This window comes from Lissotriton helveticus, chromosome 8 (genome assembly GCF_964261635.1).
Source record: "Lissotriton helveticus chromosome 8, aLisHel1.1, whole genome shotgun sequence".
Taxonomy (NCBI): Eukaryota; Metazoa; Chordata; class Amphibia; order Caudata; family Salamandridae; genus Lissotriton; species Lissotriton helveticus.
The window spans coordinates 1602246390-1602260141 of NC_136069.1; the positions used below are offsets into that span (position 1 = coordinate 1602246390).

Sequence of the window (13752 nt, forward strand, 5' to 3'; positions counted from 1 at the left end):
TCACTACAATAACTAAAACATTTATACCAAATTGTTTTCAGCTTAGACCCGAGGACTGAATCTAGGATCCAGTCCTGGAACTACCAAAGTAATCTACAAAGTAATCAACTGTACTTATATGATGAGAACCCATTGAGCTCAATGCTAAAGTGTGTTTAGAATTGTGTTGCCTACTGCAACCCCTGTACCTATTGTGTTCACAAAGTTTATTGCCTTTCTGCAAAGTACTCATCTGAGACCTCTCATAATGAGAGTAGTATATTTTGATACCTGTTGGTTCTATAAATAAAAAATCTAAATCTTTGATATAAAAACAATTGGCCTGGAGTTCAGTCTTGGAGTGTGTGTGAATCCTTTTGTTGACTGAGTGTGTACAACAAATGCTTTACACTGTCCTCTGGTACTGCCGTACTGCTCGACCAAGCTACAACTTTAGAGAGTAAGGTCACACCTGGCTTTAACCTCTGATATACCTCTGGGGTTTGTGGACTCTATACACACTGTACCTTATTATGGTCCAGTATATATGGGCCACTTTCTCACACGCATCGACTAAGGATCGCTATCAAAACAATACCGGAGAAAAGGGTGAAGGATTATGCGTCGAAAGTTGAATCGGTAATAGCACCGAACTGGAGTGCGATAAACACATCCGAGCCCGATGGCAAAAAAAACAGTCCGAAGATGGAGCCGATGCCCATGCGCACACTCATCCAAAGGAGGAGTCACCCATCTTGTGACTGCCAAAGACTTTTCCAAGACAAAAACAAGTGCAAACATCTATGCATAGTGTGTGATCTGCAGCTCATATGCCTCGAACATATGCTTTCCACAAGAGTCCTGTCTACAGGAATCACTATAAGAGTATGAAGACAACCCAAATCATGGTAAGCCGTAGCAGCCTGTACCATAAAACTGCGGTGCATTGGTTGACAGAGGAGAAAAGCTGTGTCAGTGGGGGGCAGGGCGGTGCTTGTGGGCAATAGAATGGTCCACAGGAGCACCAGAATCAGGTCTAGCCCAGGCCCTCAGCAAAATATCATGCAACGCCTCACAAAAGGGTAGCACTGGCTCAACACCCGATTGGCCCGGATGAAGAACCCTAATGAGGAGTCTCAATAGACTTTGCTACCAAAGGAAGAGTCCAATCTAAAACCACAGCCACCCTCGCCAACATGTCTGCCAAACAGCAGCTAGCCTCCATAGCTAGGCCAGGAGGAGAAAGAAGGTCAGAAGCAGGGGAAGATCTCCAAGCCACTTCCTTCACCAAGTTCAGTTATCCAACTATCCACCATAGGAGGATACGCAGATATTGGCTGTACAAACCAAACTCTTCCCTCATCTTCAAATATTGTTTGTGCGAAGGTTCTGCAGAAACATGATGCATTGGCTCTGCACCAGAAGTCGATAAGACGCCGATGCCGCCAGGAAAAGACACTGACAAGGCATCAGAAGCGCCAACGGCGCCGTGGTCAGAATGAGGGGGGGACAAAGGAGCGAGCCCCGAAGGCCAGTGTACCAGCGCAGAGTCAGTCAATTAGCGCTGCAGGTGTGAACTCCGAAGGGCTGCGCACTGGCGTAGATGAAGATAAGGGCCTAACTACAGCCGAGGGCAAATCCTTAAGTGTGGAAACAGTTGAGGCACTGTCACCTCCTTAGGGCCCAAAGGCACTCCAGGGGAAGGTGAAGGACCAAAGATGGTGTGGAGAGCACAATAATCTCTAATTTGGGTCAGTCGACCCAGCTCCCGGAAATGAAGGGTGGCGTGGGGAGACTCTTGCACAGGGTCCTCAGGCTGAGGGCGTGAAGATCAGTGTAAAACCAGGTCGTGAAGTGACGATACTGCGACTTCAACCGGTTGCGACAAGACTTACTGCTAGGTGTCGACGGAGTGACGTCCATGGGAATGGTATGGCTCCGTGAAGACACTGCAGAACAGGAAGGAGACAGATCGATGAGACCTGGAGGGTTGTGACATATATCTTGCACTTTTACACAATGTATAGTGCACTCTTTATTTCTCCAATTTATTGTTGCATTATTGGATATATACTGATATATATTGACTATTAGCAAACACTTTTATCGATACACAATATCAAATGTTTTTGTTTATATCGACAATGCTCCTTATAACGTAGCCCTTACTTTTTCTTTCACTTTTTAACAAGCTGCATAAACTGGATTTGCGCACTTACAAATATATTGACAGTGCACTTTTAGGACATCCAACTAATTTAACTGTTAACTTTTGTGTTTTGCTTGCCTTTTACAAAGATAGCTTCTTAAGTCTCATATAAAGGATGTTATTTTAATATACCCCTTTCCCTTACTGTGCCATTTTTCTCTGCTATAGATAAATACTTTGAAACGTGATCTTATATGTTTTTACAAGTCTTCTCATTATTGGATTTCGGATATAATACATCTATACTATCTAGAGGTATGCTGAAGACATAACCTTTGTCAAATTTATTAAAGATGATTTGCCCATACAAATCAGCATCTAGGTTTCTTATATACTGTATAATGGGCAATTCACACGCTCGTGATGTATGTATTGTACAACACGTGATTTAATAACAATGACGACAATGAATATCTGTTCAAGAAATTAGCAAGCTATTAAGAGCTTTGTTGACTAATTATTCAGATTACGCTCATACATAGACATAAGCATAATAAATGTAATTTTTTTTCTTTGTCTTCCTGATCCTTGTGAACAAGTCTTACAGTTCTATCATTTTAATTATTGAATGCTCAAAATAATCACTTAAGTGAAAAATACACTGTTTTGGCCAGCTCATCAACATTTCTATGCGACTTGAAGCACTATATAAAGTTTGTCACTTATTTATATGTATATTTGCATTGTTTTTAAATCATGTCTATATAGGTTTTCCTTTACCCCTGAAGAAGGCTCTCCTGAGACGAAACTCATTGGCTAAATGGCTCAATGGAATGTGTGAATATTGGATGTTAATGATTGCACCCATTTATCAATAAAGAAAATAATTTTGATTACAAAGAGAAATCTGGACCTGGCATTGTACCTCAAGTCACCATGGACAATTGTTATCATTTGAACTCTAAACAATACTTTAATTTGATGTTTGCTGATTCCTTTTTTGTGCTCTTTTTTGGGGGAATTACCCCAATAGGAATTATAGAGTGGTGCACTTTCTGGTTTTTAAGCACCATCACCAAACTAGGTAGCCATTTGAAGTGACAGGTGTGGGCTCGTCTTAACCCTCTGTTTTTTCTTGGTTGTGACAACGGCGCTGACAGGAGCTGTATGCGTCGCTCCCGCAAAACCTTCAGCTTCAGAAGCTGACAGGCGTCGCACTCCTCTGAGTTGTGGTGCTTGCCCAAGCACCACATTCAGACAGAAAGAGGATCTGTGGCAGACAACTGTCGAGCACAAGACCCACAATGATTAAAACCAGAAGGCATGGAAAAAGGCACACTGTTCCAGACTAAAAGCGGTATAATAGGCCAAAAAAGTAGCCAGAGGAACTGCTTCTCCAGATCCACGTTGTAGCGCAGTGAAGGGCTTATATGGACTCCATCAACGTCACATCTGGCAGACAATGTCGCTACGGAGTCACAAAACTCCCTCAACCGACGCGCTGAGGTTGTGCTTGTAAGTTTTACGGATCCAGTCTGGCGCCTGGGGGAAATTTTAAGGTAAGGAATCTATGGCTGATTGTCTCTATCAGACATCAATCGCACTAGTGGCAGCAACACAAAAAAACAAAATACTACAAATTTGACATTTTAGGATGTGCTTCAATAGGCAGTACACCTTCACTTCCATAAGTTGTATTCACACAATAAATCACTTACGATTTGGCAGAGACTGGTTTGGGCAAGAATCCGTAGTCCATCGATTCAGAGTTCTGAAGATTCCCAATCTCACCAGATCCACTCAGTTGCTTTCCATTATGGGCTAATGTCCAATTGGGACCCCAGCCAACACGAAATGAACGTCCCATAAAAAGAGCCATGTCCATGAGAAGCTTGCCGTGGCCATGTGTGACTGACTGCTCTAGAGGCACCGGGCCCTGCAGCCTGCGTGCTCCCACAGTCTTCAAAGGTACTTCAGGTGTTGAACCTGGCATGACAAAGGCAGAGCTGAGAGGACCAGGTACAGACCATGGTGAATGAGATGAGGGTGGGCCTGTTGAGGAGACTCTGGGACTAAAACTATCTTGAGAAGCAGCACGTGGAGAAGGAAGCGCTCCAGACGAGAACCTTGAGTGAAGCAATCCTCCCACTGAAAGAACAAAAATATAGTAACTTTAATGTAAACACAAGTAAGCGTAAAGGTGACTTTTTATCAAAAAATGTACTCCAGCAAAATAAATTTACATTCAGTATGTAAACATTTGACTAATGGTAAATGTTATATCAATATTTTAGAAGAAGGCAGGCGGTACAAAAGTCTATGATCTGAGCACTGTATTAATCCACAACCTCATTTGAAGGGTAGGAAAGGAAATTACTAATCAGACAAATTATTTTCCTAAAATAATTAACCTAACAAGTTACTTATCTTTGGTTATAATCTTTCTGGTGGACACCCTCTACCTGCCGATTTCTCACCTCGAGAGCCCTATAGGAACCAGAAAATTTGAAATAGCTCCACTTCAGTAACTTGTAGCGACTTTGCTCAGACTCTACTGTGGAGTTGTCCCAGGTTATTACATCACTGCACCTTACACAGCACCACATTGGCATGCCGATGTCAGCATCCAGTCTTTTCTTTTTTAAAAAGGATAGGAGGAGACTAGGTTTACTAAATTGACAGAAAATGTGATAAAAAACTAGGTGCCATATGTATGAACACATTTTCCCATAGAGACAGAATGGGTAAAACCATTTGATACATCTAGCCCTCAATTGCCACTACATTAAAAAGTGCATTAACTTGTCTTCAAAAAAGGAGTTGGGCAAGTTCAGGGAGGAATCTGTAGGAAGAAACATAATAAAGATGGTTACTTAAAGTAATTCGTTCTTCTGATAGACTTTCCTGCAAATTACTCAACTCTTTAATCAACATACAAGTAGTACCTCCAAGATGGAAGAAGCAGTACCTCCAATGTGGTGAGACTGAGGTAGTCAAAGCAAGTCCAGCAACAGAGATCTGTCATAGTTGCTAGCTTTGTGGACTTCAGAGTTCCAGAGTAGTGCCCGGTGAAGGTGTGGAGTGAAACAAACATCGCAGCTCTGTAAATTTCCATCAGCCCACCACAAGAAAACTTCAAGAAGCAGTCTTTGTGCCCTGGAGAAATTTGTCAAAGTTCATTTTGGCAAGGGTGTTGCAGATCTTGTTGCATAAAAAAATCCCTCAGGAAGCTGTCAGCTACTCAACTGGATTGCACTTAGGGCCAGGATACTCCCCCCAAAAAGTTGGTAATCAACCTGAAAATCGCAGTACTATTGATGTAGAATCTAAGAGCCCATATAAAACAATTCGAGAGAAAGGATTTCGCCAAAAGGGATACTCCCAATGCCCTTATGATATATACTATAAACAATAAAAGGAGTATACCCCGAAGAAATCAGCGAGATACGACGAGTCAAAAAAAGGAAAGAAAATTCAGTTCTTAAAAAAAGACCCCTCACTCACCAACCTGGTTGGTGACATGCTTCATCATAAGGGTCCCACCCAAGTAGCTGAGTGCTACCGGGGTGTGCTTCAACCCCCGATTACAGTGGAGCAGGCTATTCGCAACCATGGTGCAGGTGAGTGAAAAAGTGAGTTTAAAATGGTCTTTATTATACTCCCTACATTTTTAATATGGAGCAATAAGACAAGATTAAAACCACGGTGTGATACCAAAGTAGGCTAAATTGACCTGCGGTATGTACATAAAATGGTGATCGTGGTGGTTTACGTGCATTAGCCCTGTGCCCCTACAGTACCCAGGGCCATTCCTGGGCACTGGAAGTGCAGTGATGCCATTAAGAGTATATGGTGCTGGGAGGTCGTCATTGCGAACTCCACAGCACCATAATGGCTACACTGAAGGCTGACAAGTATGGTATCAAATTTCTAAGCACATTAAATCCACACTGATGACAATGTGGGATTTAATGAAAAATGCACCACAGAGGGCATCTTAGAGATGCCCCCTGAAACCTAACCAGAATCCAGGTCTGGACTGAGAGGCTGCCTAGACTGACACAGCATACATGTTGCTGGACCCCTGGGTGGAGAGCCCCCCGCTCTCCTGGGCTTGCAACAATGCACATCCTGGGCGAGGTGCTAGGTCTCCTCCCCCAGGATGGGCAGGGGAAGCTTCAAAGGCCTGCCGCCTCTGAGCTTCTCCAGACAATTTGTCGTACCCAGCAACTGGCCCACACCAGTCCTGATCCCCACTCTGCAGGGAAAACTGGCAGGAAAAACTACGTCAGGAAGGGGGGGGGGTGTGCCAGCCTGTGCCAACACCACCCCTCAGGTGGGGGATACTAGGTGAAGCACAACTCCGGGCTCTGGCCATCTTGAAGATGGGGAGCCCTGCCCAATCACAGCTAGGCTCCTGCCCCCCTCCCACAGGAGAGGAGCAGGCTAGGGGGGTGTACCCACCCCAGGACAGGGACCTATTGGTCCCTGTCCTTGCCCTACCTGTACCGCCCCTAAATTCAGTATTTAGGGTCTCCCTGACCCTTCCTTCCTCAGATCCCGATGAGAAAAGAAGAAAGAATATCAAGAAGAAGAAGACCCGCTGTGCAGCTGCTAACAGGACGACCCCAACTGACTTGGCCCCAGCCCTACCGGCCTGTCGACCCTGGAACCTGCTCCTGCGGACAGCAACCTTGGGACACCCAGAGGACCTGCCTGCCTTGACCCTCTTGAAGATTGAGACTCCCATCAGCAGAGGCTCTGCTGCAACAACCCCCCCCCCCCCCCTTCCTGGTGCCAGCCAGGAAGTTCCGGACCCCCACTCTGCACCCGCCGAGCCCGGCCCGTGCCCGAGTGATCCAAGACCACGAGGAAGTCCCCCCGGCGACTGGGACCCGAAGTCCAGTGCCCAAAGACCCTCCTCGACGAACCAGATGACGCCTGCAGACTAAGAACCAGGCTCCCCCCCCCCAAACCGCGACCAGCTTAGGGTAAGCTTTTCCGACCCCCAAAGAAACCCCGGCGCCCTGCAACCCCCTGCGCCTTCCTTTGGGGTACCTACCTGTGCTCCAAGATCCCAACTTACCTCTGAAAGTGGTGGTCGCCCCTGAAGAGTCTCCGTTCCCGAGCCAGCAGCCTTTGTTCATCTTTTACCGTTCCCATTGAACAACACTGAGCGCCCGACGGCTCAAAAGCACCCTGCACCCAGCTGCCAGAGTGCCGCTGGCTTTGCCAACTTTGTCCTATCCTACTTCCCCCTTTGCCCTGAGCAAGTGACCAGGAGCCCAGCTCCCACAACCGCGTGGCCTGCTAGCCAGCAGCCACCAACCAGAGGCCCCCTGCCCCTCATTGGATAACATTGGGCCTAACTACCTCTGCACCCGGCCGCCCCTGTGCCGCTGTGGATGAACCAACTGTACCTACCTGACCCTGGGGGACCCCTGAGTCTATGCCCAGAAGCTTAACTTCACCAGTCGAGTACTCACCTGGAAACCGGTCACTCACTTACCTGCCCTTGGATAACATTGACTGGCTTGACTCGAAAAATCTTCTAAGTGTGAAGTTTTGGAAACTTAAAATATTCATATAAAATCACCCGAATTCCGAAGTACTCACCTGTGATCAGGAGAGAAGCCAGTACTGTACCTTGTGGCCCAGTACCGAAGCGCAAAAATAATCCTTACCGGGTTTACTAGTAACTTGTATTTTCTCCATAGGAATCCATTGTCTGCTTTTCTATGAAATATCTTCTGTCTACTTTGGAAAACTTGAAATATTCTTTAAAAATCATACGAAATACTGAAACGTAATAACTTACCTGTTTTAAGTTGAGACCCCAGTTCTGGACCTAGGAGCCCAGTACTGGATTACAAAAGTAACGAGATCGTACTTTACCTGCAACCTGAATTTTCTCCCATTGGATAACATTGCCAGATTTTCATTGAAACGTTTCGAAGAGACAACTTTTAAAACTGCTTTATACTCCTGAAAAATCACTATAACTAAAACGTTTATACAAAATTGTTTTCAGCTTAGACCCCAGGACTGAATCTAGGATCCAGTCCTGGAACTACCAAAGTAATCTACAAAGTAATCAACTGTACTTGTATGAAGTGTGTTTAGAATTGTGTTGCCTACTGCAACCCCTGTACCTATTGTGTTCACAAAGTTTATTGCCTTTCTGCAAAGTACTCATCTGAGACCTCTCATATTGAGAGTAGTATATTTTGATACCTGTTGGTTCTAAAAATAAAACATCTATATCTTTGATATAAAAACAATTGGCCTGGAGTTCAGTCTTTGAGTGTGTGAAACCTTTTGCTGACTGAGTGTGTACAACAAATGCTTTACACTGTCCTCTGGTACTGCCTTAATGCTCAACCAAGCTACCACTTTAGAGAGTAAGGTCACACCTGGCTTTAACCTCTGTTATACCTCTGGGGTTTGTGGACTCTATACACACTGTACCTTATTCTGGTCCAGTATATATAGAGCCACTTTCTCACAGCCTTCTTGAGCAGAGCTCTGCGCTTGGGCTTCCAAGAACTGCGACCATCTTTGCAGCTCACTTTACCCCACATTTTGTTATCATTTAGTTAGGAGGTATGCAAACCCAGTTCCTACAGAAATGCATTGCTAATAAATGTAAACAAGCATTGGCATTGCCAATAGGTCTCGCTTTTGGGACCTTATAAGTATTTAGTTATGCAGAACAATATCCTTGGATCAACAGTTGTATGGCTAAACACTTATAAGGTCCCAAAGGAGAGATCTATTGGCTATGCCAATGCTTGTTTCACTCTTGTCGTATCTCGCTGATTTCTTTGGGGTATACTCCTATTGTTTATAGAATCTAAGGGCCCAAAAGGGTTTCAAATTGTGCATAAGTAGAGAATAAAAAGTCAGCAAGCTGATGTATAAGCCCACATCAAATGGAGTAACCACTTTAGGAAAAAAGGAAGTCTTAGAAGAACTAGATTATTCAGAAAACAATTAAGTTAAAGGAAGGGAAAGAAAGTCAACAGCTCGCCATATGCTAAGCTGACATAATGGCAATCAGAAAAAATAGTTTTCATAGTAAGCAGCTTCAATGGCCCAATTTGCAAGGGCTCAAACGGTGCACCCATTAGAAAAAGTGGGCATCAGATAAGGTACCAATGTGACATGACAAACAGCGAATGGTCAAACAAATAGGTCAACCTGTTCAAAAAAAGAATAGAATGCATGAAAAATAATTGCAGTCAGTAAAAAAATAAAAGCCAAAAGGGCAAGAAGCAACCCTGAACAGCACTTACAGCAAAGTCATGCTGGTTCAAGAGCAGGCCTGGGCGTCGTTCTCAGAGTTTCGCTACACAGCACTCAGTGAAGTAACAACAAAAACTCCTCAGAGTTCTGCAAGTGGCAGAGAGCAGTACGAACTCCTGTTCACACTGATCTTCCTGCCGCTCAGGTAGAAATTCTACCAGAGCGTCAACTCGCACTCGCCAACTAACCGTTCACAAGCGGGGAAAAAAACTCAGCTGCACTACATGAAGTGAAGTTTACTACACGGAGTGGAGTTTTCTGCACTCTGAAAGCTCCATGGAGCGCTGAGTGCAGAAAACTTCGCAAACTTTGTGAACGGAGCCAAGTTCACCAACGAGGCCTACTTAAGGGCAGTGTAAATCACAAATCAAACATGTGTTGAGAGGATCAACTTCCTCCTCAGTGCAACCAGTAACAAAAAGTGGCCAAAGTCCAGATTAAACTGCCTTAATCGAGGTGTGACAAGACGATGACGCCCAACTCTGCAGGTGGATCAAAAGAACGCACTCAGGAGACACAAAGGTGGGTACGAAGGAAGTTTGAAAGCAGACCATGCCTTTCCTTCTACAGGAGGAGGTCCACCCAGAATGGAAGAGGAAAAGGACAGGTATAGGCGGAGCTGATCCTAATATTACACCCTTCACAGTCAGTACAGTACTGTTCTGGCGTTTTTGTATAGCGCGTAGCTACTTAATCGAGCCTCCCAGCTCTTTAGACTACACATCTGTCAGTTCGCTAGATGCCCTTAAAAGTGAGCGAAAGAAGACTAAAAAAAAAATACTTTTTTAGGAGTTTCTTAAAACTGGATTCGGATTGGTTCATTCAGTGGGCGGCGAGGTGCTTTTTTCAAAGTTTGGAGGCAAGGTAAGCAAAAAGGCAATCCCGCACCTTAAATTATTAGCCCTAGGGACTGTAAGCAACCTTAGATTCCCAGACCACAGAGAGCTCCTGGCAGTATAAGGATTAGGGAGTCGCTGTATGAGCAGTGGACCTTTCCCAATAATAGCCCGATGGGTGAGGAACAGTGTTTTAAAGTGGATTCTTTTTGCACCGGAAGCCAGTGCAGGACTGCTAAAGCCAGTGCAGCTACCTGGTGTTTGGGAATGTTTAGAAGAATCCTAGCTGCAGCGTTCTTGACCCCTTGTAGTCTTTATCACAGACTTGGGATTCCATGATAAAGGGAGTTTCCATAATCTAGGCTACAGTTAATCAAGTCCCTGCTTTGATCACCCATACACTGCCCTGACACAGCTTCTTCAGAAACCTAAGAATCAGATGAATAGGTGGGAATGCATTGTTAAGGCTGAAAGTCCCATCTCAAAAGAAACAGGTCTCCCAATATCCTTCTTGGCAGAAAATGCTGAGTACAGAACACATGGCTGAATGTTTCCTGGAGTGGAGTATAGGTCGACCAAAGGGTCACAGTGGATAACAAAGATGGAATAAACCCACCTCCAAGTGGAGACTCGACTCTTGCCTATTTAGAGGACAGGCTGAGATTGCCTGCCGGCATAGTCAAGGAACCAACTGAAGGTACAAGCAACTGGTAGCCACAGACTAACAAGTTATTTACCTTCTGCAATGCTCTTTTGAATTACCAATAACATCAGGCTGGAACCAGACTTTTCCTGCAATTTCTACCATCCACTAGTGGCACAAATACTCCCAGATGATTTTGCATTATCCCAGAAGGAGAGAACAGAGCCCAATAAGGGCACCATGCCTGCTCGCTGACATCTAAGTAGTATCATTTTGCACCCTTAGACACAGAATCAGTGAGATAAAAATTGTGCTTGTGTGCAGAATCCACCCCAAATAATGAGATGACAGGATGAAAAGATAAGGGAGGGAGGTGGTAATGAACACGTTACTTACCTTCGGTAACGATGTATCTGTAAGAAACATTAGTTAGATTCCCTACCTTACCAGGCGTCAGACTGGATCCGGAAAATTTTGTGTAGCAGTACCCTTGCGCGTCGGTAGGCATCGTCTGTGGCTCCGCGTCCGACGTCGGCGCAGAGCCATCATAAAAACCGACACTGGTGCCATGAAACTAGGGCCCTGAAAGGATGACCTTAACCCTAGATATCAGTTTGCAGAACGAGGAGGACGGGTGGGGCGGTAAGGAATCTAACTAACTTGTGCTTCTTACAGATACATCGTTACCAAAGGTAAGTAACTTGTTCATCTGAAAGAATCATGTTAATTAGATTCCTTACCTTAGAATAGATACCCAAGCAATACCAACCCCGGTGGTGGGTCTGCGAACCAAGATCACACCAGAAAGTCCCAGGGAACGGTATGGCAAAAGAAGCCATCTCTCCAGACTTGGCTGTCCAAGCAGTAAGGTCTTGCGAACGTGGTCAGCGAGGCCCTCGTAGCTGCCTGACAGATGTCCTGCAAGGGGACCACCCGACCCAGGGCAGTAGTAGCCACCGTGACCTGAGTGGATTGGGCCCGCAGCCCAACAGGAGGCTCCTTCCTCGCCAAAGAGTAGCAATTCTTCATGCACAAGACGACCCTCCGAGAGATGGTCCGTTTGTGCACCGCCCATCCCTTCTTAGCGCCCACGTAACCAACAAAGAGTTGGTCATCCACCCGGAACTGGCGTGTGCGATCCAGATAATATGAGAGCGCACGTTTTGGGTCCAGGTGGTGGAGCCTCTCTTTCGAGTGATGCGGAGGCGGAAAGAAGGTGGACAAGGTGATGGACTGCCCGATGTGGAAGGCTGTGACTACCTTGGGCAGGAAAGAGGGTTGTGTCCGCAACACAACTTTGTCCGGATGGACAGAAAGGAAAGGAGGTTGTGAAGAAAGGGCCTGGAGCTCACTCACTCTCCTGGCAGAGGTGATGGCAACCAGGAATGCAGTCTAAAGTGTGAGAAGACGAAGAGGACAGTTAGATAAGTTAGAACAAGGTTCAAGTCCCACTGCGGCATCACGAAAGGAACAGGAGGAAACATATGAGTGATGCCCTTCAAGAACCTATTTACAACGGGGGACTTGAACAAAGAGGGCTGATCAGGTAGCCTTAAGAAAGCGGAAATGGCAGAGAGGTAGCCCTTAATAGTGCCCAGAGCAGCTCAATCTCCACGCATGGAGGTGGAGACTGGACAGGTTCGGGTGGAGGACTGTCCCCTGCTGCTGCGACAGAAGCTCCTCCTGAAGAGGCAGACGAATCGGGGGATCGACTGACATGCTGAGTAGCTCGGGATACCAGTATGTTCGTGCCCAGTCCGAAGCCACAAGGATGACTTGGGCCCGGTCGCGCCTGATCTTCAGCACTCTGGGCAGAAAAAAAAAAATAGGCGGAAACCAAAAGAGTCTCCGAGCGAGTGCCGCCTTGGAAATTCCAACACGCAGAACTGATGACATTGCGCGTTCTCTTCTGTGGCGAATAGATCTAACCAAGTCTCTCCCCACTGCTGAAAGAGACCTTGCGCCACGTCCGAGTCTAGACGCCATTCGTGATCCATCATGCACAGACAGCTGAGTTCGTCCGCCCTGGCGTTCAGGGAACCTGCCAGGTGTTGAACCACCAGGGTCACGCCCTGATGTTCCAGCCACTGCCAGAGGCGCAGAGCCTCCTGCCATAGGGTCCACGACCCCACCCCGCCCTGTTTGTTGCAGTACCACATGGCGGTGGTGTTGTCTGAACACCTGCACTACACTCCCCCGGACAGAGGGGAGGAATGCCTTCAGTGCTAGTCAGATCGCCCGCAGCTCCAAAAGGTTGATATGGAGCTGGGACTCCGCCGGAGTCCAGAGGCCTCTGATCTCCGCCTCTCCCATGTGGCCTCCCCAGCCCTGGAGGGACGCGTCTGTCACAACCACGTGCTTCGGGTAGGGTAGGGAGAGGGATCTGCCACTGACCCAATCGCGGTCCGTGAGCCACCACTGCAACTACCTTGCAGTGCCCTCCGAGATCAATACATGATCGGACAAGTTGCCCTGATCCTGGGCCCACTGAAACTTCAGGTCCCACTGCAGAGCCCGCATCCGCCACCAGGCGTGATGCACCAGAAGGATGCAGGAGGCCGTCAGCCCCAGAAGCCGCAGCGTCAACCTGATCGAGACTCGGGATAAAGTCTAAAAGATCGGAATCAGAGCCTGAATATCCCAAACCCGCTGTTCGGGAGGATAAACCCGAAACTGTGCCGAGTCTAGAACCGCTCCGATGAAGAGGAGCTTCTGAGAGGGACACAGGTGTGACTTCGGCACGTTGATGGAGAACCCCAGCAAGTGCAGGAGGTCGTCCGTAGTCTGGAAGTGGCTGACGACTGACTGGGGTGAGCCCGTCTTCAACAACCAGTCGTCGA

The 13752-nt window shown here is 46.5% G+C and overlaps 1 protein-coding gene across 1 annotated transcript in view; it reads right to left on the bottom strand.

The window, feature by feature from the left end:
- The window catches only part of NUP98 (nucleoporin 98 and 96 precursor), an 853605-nt gene that overhangs the window by 368055 nt on the left and 471798 nt on the right, over nucleotides 1-13752 (bottom strand). Inside the window, 1 exon segment of the mRNA XM_078658655.1 lies at nucleotides 3847-4276. Coding sequence (XP_078514781.1) covers nucleotides 3847-4276 — 430 coding nt within the window.